Here is a 14,732-nt window from a genome sequence, read left to right on the forward strand (position 1 = left end):
ACGAACTACATTGAAGAGTCACAGCCTTAGGAAGGCTGAGAGCCACTGCCCAGCTCTCCCCAGAGCCACTTCCCAGGTCTTGTCATTCAGGGTACCATCTTAGAGACCCTGAGAATCTCTCTGAGGTCCCCAGCTTCAAATAAGCCTTAAGTGCCAGAAGACCTTGGAGACCCATCTGCATAGCCTCCACACTCTCTGGGACTCCCTCTGCTTCCAGGATGGAGTGTGCCCGCTCCGCTGACTGCCTCTGTCTCATTCACAGTCTGAGCGTCTGTTCTTTCCAACACAGGATCTCTATGGAGCCCCGGCTGTCCTGGAGCTCACTCTGTAGACCAGGCTGGCCTCTAACTCAGAGAGATCCGCCTGCCTCTGCCTCCCGAGTGCTGCTGCCGCCGCAGCCACCACCACCACCACCACCACCACCATCGGTATCCAGGCATTAGGCTGACTCTGCCCCTTGACAACCGACATGCAGGCAGATACTTAGGTAGCGTGGCTATGCCATGGCTACGTCATGTGCTATTTGGCTGCGTAAGGACTCTGTGCGCATGTGCAGGCTTCCCCTTTAAGCGAGCGCCTCCCGTGCCTTCTCTCTCTCTTGTACCTCTGCTCCTGGTTACCTAACATCTACTCCTCTCTTTATTCCCTTTTCCCAATAAATTCCACGTAGGTTTGTTGAGTCTTGTGATTCCTGTTTCATCGCCGGTGGCCCACAACTGAGGCAAAAACAAGTGGACAGAGTCTGCTTGACTTTTTGGTCATTTCATGGAAGATGCTTGTCAGGGCTGGCTCCTTTGTGGTTAGGAGTTTATTGGGCGCTAGCCGCTCAGGGAGGAATGAACGGAGAAAGGGGCACTTCTAAGCCTGTGGAGTCCCTGGGGACTAACCTAGCTCCACCCCTCCTTCCCCCTCTCTGTCACCCCTACAGCCCCCTCCTCTGATGAAGAACTGTCTTCCCCAGCTTATCAGAGTGCTTGAAGCCTTTATGGTTCCTGTCCAGCCTTCTATCCTCCACTTCCAAGCGGCACACTCCTTCTTGGGTGCTAGGATTTTTCTGGGATGCCTTCCATCGCTCCTCTAGAATCCCTCTCCTTCAAGAGCCAGCTCAGATGCCCCTCCTCCAGGAAATCAGCTCAGGTCTTACTCCAGCTCCTTAAGCATATACTCTACATTCTGCGTTAAAGCCTGGTGCCATGAGGGTCTTCCCATTCGGTTTTGTGACCTATAGTCTCTCTCTCTCTCTCTCTCTCTCTCTCTCTCTCTCTCTCTCTCTCTCTCTCTCTCTCTCTCTCTCACACACACACACACACACACACACTCACTATGTGTCCTCAAGGGAAGAGTCTCTTTCTCATTCATCTTGCCCAAGCTGCTAAGTAGCAATAGATTAGAAGAGTAAGTGAGCAGATGGATGGATGGATGGATGGATGATTTACCTTGATAGAAATTTGAGGACAGCTTGGGCTACATTGTGAGTTCCAGGCTAGTGTAGACTACCAGAGTGAGATCCTGCCTCAAAAACAGCAGTAGCAACAACAAAGATTTACCCTGAGTGCTCCATAGTGCTATTAAATCATACCTCTCTCCACAAAAACTAGAATCTTAGGGCCGACCACATGCTCCCACTGTAACGTGTGCTGCAGCACCCTCCCCTGCTTTATCCCAGGTCATCACGGAACAAGGTACATAGTGAGTACTTGTTCTGTGTGGGCCTTGTGCTACGCCCTGGGGAAAGTCATTAAAGAACACTGTGCAGCTGTCCTGGGTAGCACAGTGCCACATGCCTATAACCCCAGCACTCAAGGGGCAGAGGAAGAGCTTGGGAGGATCACACGTTTAGGGGCAGCCTGGGCTACATAGTGAGACCCCCCCCAATCTCAAAGAAGGTTTGTGGGAGGAGGAGAGGAGCAGGGAAGAGGCATTCTCCTCCTCCCCCATCTCCTCTCTCCCGCCCCTCTCCTTGTCCCCCAGCCTTTGAGAGAGAATACTGTGCAATTGGGCTGTGGTAGCAACCTACAGTGCTGTGTGTCTACATGTTCCCTCCAAGTCTGAGCATTGGCAGGTCCTCCCAGGGTCCAGTCCTGACCGCTTGTCTGGATGTGTTTTCTCCATTTCTCTCTTCTCACATCTTGATTTCTTCAGGATTTATTGAAACCTGAAATTGCCAGTCTCTTTTTATCTTCCCCCATTTGAACGTCAGCTCCATAGGTAGAGACCATGTGTTTTTGTTCACGGCTGTGTCCCCAAGGCCTAAACAAAAACCAGTAACAGGCACACAGCCGGTCATGTGGCTCTCTCTTTAGCTGCATCCAGTCTTTCAGCCCTGCCCATTGAGCTCTTCTCTTCTCTTTTTTTTGGGGGGGAGGGTTTCAAGACAGGGTTTTTCTGTGGCTTTGGAACCTGTCCTAGAACTCGCTTTGTAGACCAGGCTGGCCTTAAACTCACAGAGATCCACCTGCCTCTGCCTCCCAAGTGCTGGGACTAAAGGCGTGAGCCACCACTGACTGGTTTATTTTTATTTAGTTATTTTTCCAGTGCTGAGTATTGAACCCATGACTGCGCACTAGGCATGTGCTCTCACTAAGCATGTGCTCTACCACTGACCCACCCTTCAAGAAGCATCATCTTGCAAAGCTCCAAAGTTTCCTTTTCAGATCCTGAGATGTGAGGTGTGGCGTGATGCTCCCATTGGTGCGGATGTAGTGTTGGGTGGTGCAGGATGGGACATAAGGTTTCTGAGAACATCCTTAAGGGCCATGAGGTCTTGGACACGGACAGATGTTTGCTGCCTGTCCACCCCCAAGAAAAGAAGTAGGGTTTCAAACATTTGCCTCTCTTGGCCTCTGGGCAGCTACATACTGTCTTGATGGTATTTGAATAGACAGAGCCTAGTTATCAAACTGAGAGGGCTTCTAGAAAGCCCCATTTGACAGATGGGAAAAGTGAGATAAGGCAAAAGCAGGCTGGAACTACATACAGGCTTGACCTCCCAATGGCTGTGTTCCTTCTCTAGGTGAACTTTGAGCCTTGACAAAGCAGGATAGTTGTCCACATGCCCCACACCTCTCCTCAGAGCTGGAGACACAATTCCTCAGTCTAACAATTGAGCCTCCCACCCCCAGCCTTCTCCCTCAGGTTCAGACCTCCACTCCCCTGTGCATACCACTGCACAGCACAAATTTTAATTGGTCTCAGTAATAACCCCCCAACACACTTGGAATGAAGAGCCAGAGGGGATAAGGCTGACTCAAAACTAATCCAGCCTCAAATCTAAGTGATCCTGACCTTTCACAAAACTGATGGCGGCATCCACTCCACTGTAGACGGAGTTTTCTGTACCACCTGGTTCCACCACCCTTCAGTCCAAATAAACACACAGAGGCTTCTATTAATTATAAAGTGTTTGGCCAACGGTTTAGGCTTTTTATTGGCTAGCTCTCTCTTAATTATTAACACATGACTATCAACCTATGTATTTCTACATGGCCTTATCTTACTGGAGAATGCCCCATATTCTATCTTCCCTGCAGCTACTGCTCCTGTGTCCTCTCCCCAGAATTCTCCTCCTCCTCGTCTGGTACCCCACCTATACTTCCTGCCTGGCTACTGGCCAACCAGTGTTTCCCTCATCAACCAATAGGAGGAGTATATATTCACAGCTACAGGACATCCCCCATCCCTCCTCTCTTAGTTCCCTGGTCTTGTCTGTTCTTTTGCATGTCCCGGGCAGCCCAGCCTGGCCTCAAAGTCACTGTATATCTGTACCTGCTCTTGATCCCCTCTTCCTGCTTCTACCTCCTGAGCTCTGGTGTTACAGGAACTACATCTTCAAACACTTCTACCATTCTTGTAATAGTTGCTAATGTTGGTTATTACCAACATTCAGGATTTGTGTGTGTGTTGATTTGATACTGGGTCTTACTATGTAGTTCAGGCTGCCTTGGAACTCACCATGTAGATCAGGCTATCGTCAAACTCAGAGATCCACCTGCCTCTGCCTTATGCTGGGATTAAAGGTGTGTTTCACCGTGCCCAGCTAGTGTTCTTTAAAATAGATAGTGATGGCATATGCCTTTGATCCCAGAAGTCAGGAAGCAGAGGCAGGCTTGTTCTCACCCCCCCCATCTTATGTGCATGTGTGTCTGTGTGAGTGTCAGGTTCTTTGGAACTGGAGTCACAGACGGTTGTGAGCCACCTTGTGGGTGCTGGGAAGTGAACACGGGTCCTCAGGAAGAGCAGCCAGAGTTCTTAACTGCTGAGCCATCTCTCCAACCCTTTGTTGACTCTTTTTAAAATAAGTTATTAGCCAGCAGGGATGCAGGCCTGTAATTCCAGCACTCAGGAGGCTGAGACAGGAGGACCCTGAATTTAAACCTAGCCAGAGTGATTTAGACCACGTCTCAAAAATATAAATAAAATAAGGGCATAAAATATAAAATATAAAAATAGCCAGGCATTGGTGGTGCATGTCTGTAGTACCAGCACTTGGGAGGCAGAGGCAAGCATATCTCTGTGAGTTTGAGACCAGCCTGGTCTACAAGAGCTAGCTCCAGGACAGGCTCCAAAGCCACAGAGAAACCCTGTCTCAAAAAATTAAAAACAAAAAAAAATGAAACAAAACAAACAAAAAAGATTATTGCCGGGGTGGTAATGGTCCATGCCCTTAATCCCAGCTCTCAGAAGGCAGAAGCAGGCCATTTCTGTGAATTTGAGGCCAGCCTGGTCTACAGAACTGGTTCCAGGACAGTCAGAGCTACACAGAGAAACCCTGTCTCAAAAGAGAAAGAAAGAAGAAGAAATAAGGATTAGCACTGCATTTGATCCTCCAGCAGCAATTTTTTGTTTGTTTGTTTTGCTTCTTTTTGTTAAAGACTCAGAGATTCAGCCTTAGGCCTGAGGCACTAACTGTCAAATGATGAAAGCAAGGACACATGGTTCCAAGTCTAGGTAGGTACGCCCTACAGTTGCCCTCTTGCTGCCCCTCATTCCCTGCCTGGGCTTTTGAGAACTCAGAATTCGCCTACCAGTTCCTGGAACCTCAAGGCTAGTTTCATCCACCCCCAGGTTTGAAAGAAGGTAGCTCCCTTCCCCGCCCCCAGGCCCTCCTTCTCCCACCCCCTCACCCCTCCCTATCTCCTCTGCCTCCAAGTTCAAAAGCAGCGGAGCTCAAAGAGGCCTCAGATAGCCCAGAGCCCATCTCTCACAGCTGCCACCAGAGCCTCGAAAGGTCCAGGATGAACAGCTTCCTCCTCCTCGTCACCATCAGTCTCCTGGTTGCAGTTCAGGTAAAGAGCCCTTAATCCCTGCTTCCACTGATGACTGGGTTGGGGTGAGGAAGGGAATGCCAGTTCCTGGGCCAGCCAGCCTTCCACCACAGTGACAGAGGTAGATGGTCACCAACAGGAAACCTGGGATACAGGAGGGCCTGTATGCCTGGGTTCCCACTTCTCTTAGCGGCCATCAGACTACCCTCTGGGAAGCCCAGGGTCCCATGTGGGGAAGCCTCACAGGGAGTCAGGTACATGGAGGCATTCAAAGGGTTTTGTGCATTTCTGGATCATGAAGCCTGGGGGGAAGCTCTGTTGAGGAAAGCTGCAGAAACAGCCCTTTGGGCAGGGGAGAGCAGATGTCTAATAGACTGCCGTAGGTGGCAGGGGGTTCCCCGACCCTGCTGTAGAGAAGCCTGGCTATGTGGGAATGCAGAGTCTCCCAATCACTCTCTAAATCAACTGCCACTCTAGGAGGCAGCCTCTGTGGCCCCAGTGTGCCCAGAGGGGACCTGATTAATACAGGAATGGAGCCATCAAGTTCTTGATCAAGAACATCTCGTTCAAGCATCAAGGGCAGTTTGATTGCCACCAAAAGCAGCTTCAGTTACCACTCAATCAAGCATCAAGGACAACTTGTCACATCTGGCCATTTCCACCCCACACTCTGCCAGGGACCTTTTCATTCGGCCCTGTCTAATGTCATACTCCCAGTCATAATGGACTCTTCCTGATAGGAGAAAAAATTCCCAACTGGAGTACCACAAACCCAGAGTACCCCCACATTTCTGGGAGGGGAGCCCTTTCCTCAGGTTCAGAAGATCAAGGATGGGTTTCTACTACCCTCTGCGCTGGAAGATCTGGTGGCCTGAAAAGTGACAGGAAATTTCTGTGGGGGTGGGAAAATGACAGGGACAGAGACGCCTTTATCCCTGCCTGTGATGAGACAAGAAGCCAGACAACCCGACAGGGCCTATGGCAGAGGCTTTATGAAGGCCTAGAGTGGGGAAGGCCTGCTGGGGAGTGAGCTCTTAACCCGAGGTGCATATCCTGTGCACTGCAATTCTCTTGCAGATACAAACAGGAGTCTTGGGAAACAATGCTACCAAAGTGACTACTCCTGCTCGTCCTGCCACTACCGTCAAACACGCCTCCCCACGGAGTGGGGCCTCCTCACTCATCGATGCGGGTGCCTGCAGTTTCTTCTTTTTCGCCAACTTCTTAATGTGCTTCTTCTCCCTCAGCTGAGGTGATGATGTCACTTCTACAGCCCTATGCTCCTCAAACAACTGCCACTGTCGTAGCAAGACACCCCAACCCAGCCCTTGGAAATGGTTGACACCAGAGATCCCAGGAAGTTAAAATCGACAGCCAGTGGCCAAAATGGGGAGGTGCTGATGGACGGGGGCAAGTGACACCCAGCTGGGGCTCAATAAAGTTATACGTAGGCTTAGATGGGACCCCACATGTGGTCACTGGTCATTACTGATCCCAGGAGTCATGTGTGCAGTAGCATTAGGAGCTTTCTGTGGCCATGTGCAGGGAAGGTGGCATCAAGGCACTTCCCCCAGGGTCCCTGCCTTAAAGTCTTCTTGCAGAGACATGGACAGGAAGCTGTCACTCTCATTGCCACCATTAGTTGTATTTGCTTCACTTGTGCCTGAGTATTTAGGAGTGATGAACCCAGTTCTATCCACCCGACACCTCCCAGGCCCTCAACACCTCAGGTTCAGGCAGACTCCCACCCCATGACCTAGGTGCCTTCATAATGACAGATGCAGGGAAATCACAGATAGTTTGGCTCTGTCTCTATCAAAACTCCCAGCTGGAGTACTGCAGATCCAGAAGCATCCCCTATCTGTAAGGGTTCCAAAGGCATCTCATGAGTCACCTGTCTTTATATCTCTACCACAAGGCTAGAGGCCGAGGAGGCAAGTGTTACCACCCACACCCACAGTCAGGGAAGGCAGGAAGGACAAACAGCTCCTCTAGCCACTCCCCCTCCACGGATTGGGGCTGATGTTTGGAGCTACAAAGTGAGGGAAAAAGCCCAGACTGGTCCCCAAGGGCCCCCGCCTCTGTGTCTTCCCAGGAACCTCTACCAACAGAGGACTGGGAAGCTTGAGTATGTCTTTAGGTCTCTGATAGCCTGACCTGTTACCTACCCAGGAACCTAGCCCCTTCTGGCTTTTTGGACTAAGGTCAAACCTTCAGGTTTTGAGACTAGAGTTGGAAGAAGCAGGGAGGAGCCCCAGGATAAGGCTTCTTGGACTGTAGACCCCCTCATCTCTCTTGCCATGCCCACTGTGGGCTCATACCCTGAACCTTGAAGTTTTCACCCTTGGACACATCTGTATCCTAGAACATTTTCCCCTGCTTCCTCTATCTGGCCTGGCCAACTCCTTCCCATGTGTGTCAGCTAGGGGTGATTCTTCAAGTGGGACAGCCCTTCACTTCTGTTCCCAGAACACCCATCAGGAATCTGTACTGGCATGGAACACAGGGGCTTTGTGCCAGGCCCCCACAGTCAGGAAAGCAGAACACATGGCACCCCGTTAGTCTGGCTCGGGGGCTCCCTCTGGTGACAGGGGGCGGCTGTACAAGGAGAGAGGCCAACACGAAGAGGGGCCAGAAGTTTGGCAACGGTGACCCTGTCCCTCCCAAAGGCAAGGTGCAAAGACATGACAACACCCAGCAGCGTGATAGAAAATAGCTTATGTTACAGCAAAAATCTGTTAAAAAACAAAACAAAACAAAAACGTTTCATCCCAGCAAAAGCCTGCAGCAGGAAACTGGGGTGAAGTTGGTTCAGAGTATGTGGACACTCCAGATCTGGGAAGGCCTGTCCTTGGTTGGTTCCCATAGCACCACGTGGTCCCGGTCATAACCTCTACCACCTGAGGGTGAGATTTCAGACATGGTCAGGGTGAGGACACAGCAATGACCCCAGTCCCCTTGGGTGCCCCTTTCCCACAGCCTTTGTTACCCTTCACGTCGAGGATTTGGCCTTCAAACATCTGGCTGCAGATGTGACCCAGTTCACTGATGCTCCAAGTTTGGCGTGGCAGGCGGCTCTCAGCCCACAGCACGACTTTGGAGCCTGGGCTAGGAGGTCCAATCACCTGTAGGCTCATGGCAGGGGCCACCTGAGGCCCCAGAAGATCATTAGACATTGCATTCCCCACAGGAAATCGTCCATGCTCAAGCTATCCCTTAGATACCGGATTTCTGTGTTTCTTTTGTCTTTGAGACAGGGTCTCATTATGTAGCCTCGGCTGGCCTAGACCTTACTGCATAGACCAGGCTGGCCTTGAAATCATAGATTCCCAACTGTTTCTGCCTCCTGAGTGCTGGGACTAAAAATATGCACTGCCATACCCAGCTTGTAAGTTGGTTTTGAATGCTGGCTATTACAACTGAGGCCTCGGCAAGTCTCTTTATCCTTTTTTAGACTTATTTTATGAGTATTTTTTCTGAATATCTATCTGTGCATCACATATACACCTGGTGCCCACAGAGGTCAGAAGAGGGCATCAAATCCGCTGGAAATGGAGTTAGGAGTGGCTATGAGGCATCATTTTTGTGCTGGGAACTGAGCCCAGGTCCTCTGCAAAAGCAACAGCTTTTAACTGCTGTATCATTTCTCCAGTCCCCAAAAAATAGTTTTTGGAAGTTTAACATGAGAACACTAAAAGAGGTAGCATTCTCTACTTCCTCCATGCATCTTGGATCTAACTGGGCTGGGATTTCCCAAAGTAGGGTTGCAAACCTGGAGTTCAGCAGAACTGGCTAGCTCCAGAACCATACCTGGTTCTTCAGCAGTCCATCTTCATAGTACCAGACACAGCTGCCCCCCGCTCGGGGCTCAGAGACCACCACACGGCCTGCTTTCATGTCCTCTACCCGATCAGGCACCGCCAGGAATCCCCCTAGCGCCGCATTCCAGAGGCGGAAATAGGCTCGGCGCTGCCGAGGAGGAGAAGCTGAGAGTTTGCAGCCAGGGATGCCACCACCCTCAATCCTGAGCCCTCCAGGAGACTCACACCTCCAAACCCTCCTGGCCTCCAAACTTTTCCCGACCCTGTTCTATGTCACACCTTTTTCACACACCCATACTGAGGGCACATGCATAACACGCGTGCACAGTTCTGTGACCACAGATACCTACACTTGTATCTAGGGACCCTGGTGGATATACCCACAGTCCACAAGGTGGCACAGTTTACAGAAGGCACAAACAATTCCACAGGTCCATGCAGTTATCACATGCACACATCATAATTGACACACAGATCCTTCCAGCCTGTTTAGTGCCAAGTACCTATGCTTGCTACAGGTACAGCTGATGGTAAGAATGCAGATTACAAGGACACACACACACACACACACACACACACACACACACAGAGAGAGAGAGAGAGAGAGAGAGAGAGAGAGAGAGAGATGCATGCATGCATGCATGCATGCATCTATACTAAAGCTAAAGGGAAATACAGTGACACTAAATGGCCAGATATCAGAACTGGCTCAGCCAGCATCAGCAATGTCCTCATTAGAGGTGACAGTAATAGAAATAATGATGAAAGCCCTATGTATCATTTGTGGCGTGTTTCCCACTAGGGCACTGCCCAAGGATTCTGCAGTCATTATCCATCTTCAGTCCTCAACAAAGTCAGGACACAAATGCTACCCCCATTTCCCTATTTTATAGATGAGGAAGCAGCTGGGCATGATGGAGCACACTTTAAATCCCAGCACTTAGGAGGCAGAGGCAGGTGAATCTTTGAGTTTGGGGCCAGCTTGGTCTACATACAGAGTTCCAGGCTAGTCAGAATTTTATACACATAGTGAGTCCCTGCCTTAATATATAGGTGTATATACATACAGAAACAACGATCCCAGCAGGGACAGTGCTTGCCCAACTAAATTCCACACCCACTTCCCTGGGTCTTTATTTCCCCATGTGAGAGTTAGAGATATCTGCCAGGATTTCTGCTAGCATCACTGCCATGACAGTCTGTTAACAGAGAGACTAAACACATGCTCTTGCCCTTGTACACAAGCATATATGCTCAGAAGGCTTTAGGGCTGAGGTGTAAATAGGCACACATACCCATGTCCATGTACACAGAAACATACAAATCACCTCCACAGTACTCATATGCATGACCTCAAATGACATAGACACAAACATATTCTTAGATGGGCACATGTATGTTATGTGTGCATACACACACAGACCCTCAGGCCACAGCCATATCCTAGAAATATGTGTGTGCAGAAATGAAGCCAACTTCTAAACAAGCAGGTACAGACATGCACCCTCACATGCAAGCTTCATGCTTCCCAAAGCCAAGTATGCCGACTCCTGGTTAAGTGGTACATGAGATGATTTTCAGTTTGGGGTGAATAAGCCTATTGTGTGGTCCTTTAGGACAAGGACGTTGTTCTGTTTTCAAGTTTGTTTAGAAGAAACTACCGAGATGACAACGCAAGCAGAGGCTAAGGACAAACTGTGACACAAACGTCAAGCTTTGAAACACACAGATGCACGTGAGGCAGCCACATCCAGGGACAGGCACACCCAGAGGTGCTCACGCTGACTACTACCTACCTGCTTAATAGGGTAGAGGGAGCCCACCCTCTGAGTGCCGCTGTAGGTCAGCCAGTTGGTAATCTCACAGCCACCCACTAGCCACTGCCGTCCCCGGAAGTCACTGTGTTCACACACCACCCAGCTGCACCCAGCAGATGCCAGAGACACGGGGACACAGAAAGACAGAGGCCAAGGCACAGGTGTTAGAAAAACCTCTGCCTCCTCTTCCCTCACACCAGGATAAGGGCCCACAGTGGGGAGGAGGAGGCCAATGAGTAATTTGGGTTTTTAGGACCCAGCATCCAGCAAAGCTCTGAGACCCAGAGGCCCCCAGTTCATACTGATCCCTTCTTCCTAGCCTGGAGTGGGGTTCCCCAGCCCACGACTCACCCAACCCAGCCAGGAGCCTTCCCCCCACACTCACACGCCGCCTTTGACGCGCACAGACAGCACGTGGTTGTTGAAGCCCTGGGCCTGCAGGCTTCGCACCTCCCGGGTTAGCTCGATCTCCTTGCCCTCGAAGCACTCCAGGCCAAAGAGGGACAGGGAAGGCTCTGAAAAGTGCTGGGGCAGAAGAAGGGGAGGTGAGGCCATGAAACCCCCAGCTCAGGCTGTCCTACAGTCCCAACAGCTGCACCCCAGATCTGCGGGCCTCCTAGCTTCTGAGGGCATTTTCTATCAGCAAGGCCCCCAGATTTTCAGTTCCAGCACGTGACAGGCTGGTACCAGCTCAACTCACAGTCCTTGCTTTGAAACATTTCTTGCATATTTTATTTTATTGTATTTTTGAACAGGGATCTCACTAAATTGTTCAGACTAGTCTGGGACTCACTGTAGCACAGGCCTTAGTTTCCTGAGTCTTGGAACTGCAGGTGCAGATCACTCTGCCTGGCTCTCAGATAGCTGGCACTCCTAAGAACTAATGGCTAAGCTGGAAACCTGGGGGCTCATTTGACATCATCTCTTGTTGATATCATCTCAATGATGATAACTAATAATCACATCAATTTATAACCGTTCTCCTTTATCTGTGGCTCACTGCAGGCTAGGTCCTTTGTAGAACACTTGGTCGAATTACATTCTAGTAACTCAACAATCCTAAGAGGTGGATGCTATCACGATCTCTGTTTAGCAGAGACAACACTGAGGCTGAAGAATGTGAGATTGAGGATTTGAAGCTCCAGATCTGGGTTCCAGGCCCAGGTCTAACTTAACTGTCCCCAGAGCCCATTGTATATGGTGATAAGGGGCTCAAGCTGTCTAGCCAGGCAGCCTGAGGTAGTGCCAGCTGCCTGTTCCCAGCCGTGTAACCTGGAACAAACCAGAGTGGCTCTGGGACTTAGTTTCTACATCAAATAATGACAAGAGCTTCCCACACCCAGCTGCTTTGATTCTGTACCATCCAGTCACTCTCCGCCTCTCCCCACACGCTACCACCACCTAGTGTACACTGGCTTCTGTCACTCTCCTCCAGGAGTAGCACATCACCTCTATTATGGGTCCCTGAGGCAACATCGCCCTGCCTTCCCCTCCCTTCTCTCCTCTGCAGAGCCGTCTTCCCAGTTGACTCTGACAGACCTCTCTGAATGGACGGAAGCTGGCCCTGCCTCTCAGCCACTCTGAGTGTCAATCTCTCCCATCCCAGCACTACCTCTGGTCTGGATACACCACTCCACACTGCCACCTTTGGGTCCTGTGTCTAACTGAGTTTGGTGTCTCGGGGAACTATTTCAGGGAATGTTCAATGAACACCTGGTCAGCCGAGCTGGCTTAGGAGCCTCAGAGTCAAGGTCTCCCTGAGAGTCTGGAAGCCATTGCTCAGCTTCTAGGTGGTATGTAAGACAGGACTCTGCCTAGGACCCTCCCTCTGTCTCTGCGGCTGTTCGGGATAGAATAGGGAACTCACCAAGGGAACCTTCCGGAGAGAGCCCAGGACAGTAGAGGCCAGGCAGCCCATAGCTGTAAGAGTGGGGAATTCTCCCTCTGACACAACGTGCTGGTCTGCCTCAAAGTTCTTCTCCTCAAACAGGACCCAGCTGGAAGGGAACACATGGGGAAGGTGATACCAGAGCCTAGCTTTACACCTGCCAGGTTCCTGAGAGTCTACAGTGCATGCGGACTTGATGGTGTCCCTCTAATCCAGAAGAGGTCCAGGATAGACAGGCACTACAGCAGCCCGGACTGAGGTCAAGACTTAAGAGAGGACTTACAGGGGAGAAAGGAAGAAAGAAAGAGTAAAGATAAAGGATCCAGCACAGCGCACTCAGGAAAGCAGAGGCAGGCTGATCTCTGAGTCTGAAACTAGTCTGGTCTACATAGCAAGTTCTGAGCCAGCCAGGGCTACATAGAGAAGCCCTGTCTCAACAAAGACAAACAAACAAGGACCTGAAAGAGCTCATGCTGCCCGTTGAAGTGGAATCAGGCAGTATCACACAAGGCTTTGTAGGCAATCAGATCTGCCAATGCACTATCTAGGAGTCTGTTCCAAGGTTGCCCTTCAAACCCATGAAGTTACATGTGGAAAAATCTATTCATCAGCACTGCTATAGCAAAGCTGGGGGATGGGGGCATGTGACCCATGTCCATCAGTAGGGAGCTGGCTAACATTGGGCCTAGTGGCTACTTGGGAGGCTAAGGCAGGAAGATCACACAAGTTCAAGAATAACTTAGGCACTGGGCGGTGGTGGTGCACACCTTTAATCCCAGCACTCGGGAGGCAGAGGCAGGTGGATCTCTGTGAGTTGGAGACCAGCCTGGCCTGGTCTACTGAGCCAGTTCCAGGACTGGCTCCAAAACAATACAGAGAAACTCTATCTTGAAAAAACCAAAAAAAAAAAAAAAAAAAAAAAAAGAATAACTTAGGCTACTAAGTGAGTTCAAGACTAGTTTAGGCAGCTTAGTAAGACTGTCTCAAAACAAAAGTAAGGCTCAGTGAGATGGCTCAGTGGGTTAGTTGGACACCTGCTTCAGTTTCTGGAACCTGCATGGTAGAGGGAGAGGGCCAACCTATGTTCTCCATATGTGGCCTTTAAGATGGGATGAATTCCCTTTTAAGAAGAGTAAGAGGAGTGTTGGGATGGCCGAGGGGTCTAAGGCAGCAGACTCAAGAAGAGATCAGAGCCCTGCTCTCTGTAGTAATAAGGGAGGATGCAGCAAGAAAAAAGAAGCATAATTTACAGCTGGGCGGTGGTAGCGCACACCTTTGATCCCAGCACTCGGGAGGCAAAGGCAGACAGATCTCTGTGAGTTCGAGACCAGCCTGGTCTACAAGAGTTAGTTCCAGAATACTCCAAAGCCACAGAGAAATCTTGTCTCCAAAAACCAAAAACCAAACAAGAAAAAACGATTATTTTCTTCTCTTTAAGCCACAGAGTTTACGACATCCTGTTAGAGGAGCCTGAGCTACAATAGGAACCAGGGAAACAGTTTGTCATTAAAACTACTAAGGTCCCAGCCAACTGTAGTGTTTGCGTGTTCTCCAAGGTGAGACTAGCCTGAGAGACATCCCTGCTCCCCACGTCTTCAGCTAGATAAATTCATTTAGTCTGAGAGCCTTGAGTAGTGAAGCCTGAGGTTTGTCTTCTGACCACAGGGCCTTGGCCATCATCCCCAAACCAGCCGGAAGCCTTCTTCCCAGCCCTTCTTCCTCCTGCATTCCTGTGCAGACCGAACTGTAGCTCATCAGGGAAAACTACTCAGGTTATTTGCATTAATTGATTAATTGAGACAGGGCCTTACTATATAGCTCTGGCTATCCTGTACCTCACTTTGTAGATCAGGCTGGCCTCAAACTCAGTGACTCTGCCTCCTCGAGTGCTGGAATTAAAGGTGTGTACAACCATGCCTGCTTATTTGCATAAATTATAATC

At 50.1% G+C, this 14,732-nt stretch overlaps 2 protein-coding genes across 3 annotated transcripts in view; one reads left to right on the forward strand and one right to left on the reverse strand.

Moving 5' to 3' along the window:
- Nucleotides 1-5,139: 5,139 nt before the first annotated feature.
- Nucleotides 5,140-6,727, forward strand: Cd52 (CD52 molecule). The gene is made up of 2 exons (XM_005079653.3): nt 5,140-5,285; nt 6,342-6,727. The coding sequence occupies exons 1-2, from the start codon at nt 5,235-5,237 to the stop codon at nt 6,513-6,515; spliced, it is 225 nt and encodes a 74-aa protein (XP_005079710.1). The 5' UTR covers nt 5,140-5,234; the 3' UTR covers nt 6,516-6,727.
- A 1,240-nt stretch (nt 6,728-7,967) lies between these two features.
- Nucleotides 7,968-14,732, reverse strand: part of Crybg2 (crystallin beta-gamma domain containing 2) — a 29,584-nt gene continuing 22,819 nt past the window's right edge. For both annotated transcript variants that reach the window (XM_021232751.2, XM_040756401.1), the window contains 6 exons: nt 12,770-12,899; nt 11,288-11,427; nt 10,882-11,005; nt 9,075-9,233; nt 8,254-8,413; nt 7,968-8,164 (listed from right to left, as the gene is read on the reverse strand). In XM_021232751.2, the coding sequence (XP_021088410.1) occupies nt 8,076-8,164; nt 8,254-8,413; nt 9,075-9,233; nt 10,882-11,005; nt 11,288-11,427; nt 12,770-12,899 (802 nt within the window). In that variant the 3' untranslated portion in view covers nt 7,968-8,075. The remainder of the gene's footprint in view (nt 8,165-8,253; nt 8,414-9,074; nt 9,234-10,881; nt 11,006-11,287; nt 11,428-12,769; nt 12,900-14,732) is intronic.

This window comes from Mesocricetus auratus, unplaced genomic scaffold (genome assembly GCF_017639785.1).
Source record: "Mesocricetus auratus isolate SY011 unplaced genomic scaffold, BCM_Maur_2.0 Super-Scaffold_100014, whole genome shotgun sequence".
Classification (NCBI taxonomy): domain Eukaryota; kingdom Metazoa; phylum Chordata; class Mammalia; order Rodentia; family Cricetidae; genus Mesocricetus; species Mesocricetus auratus.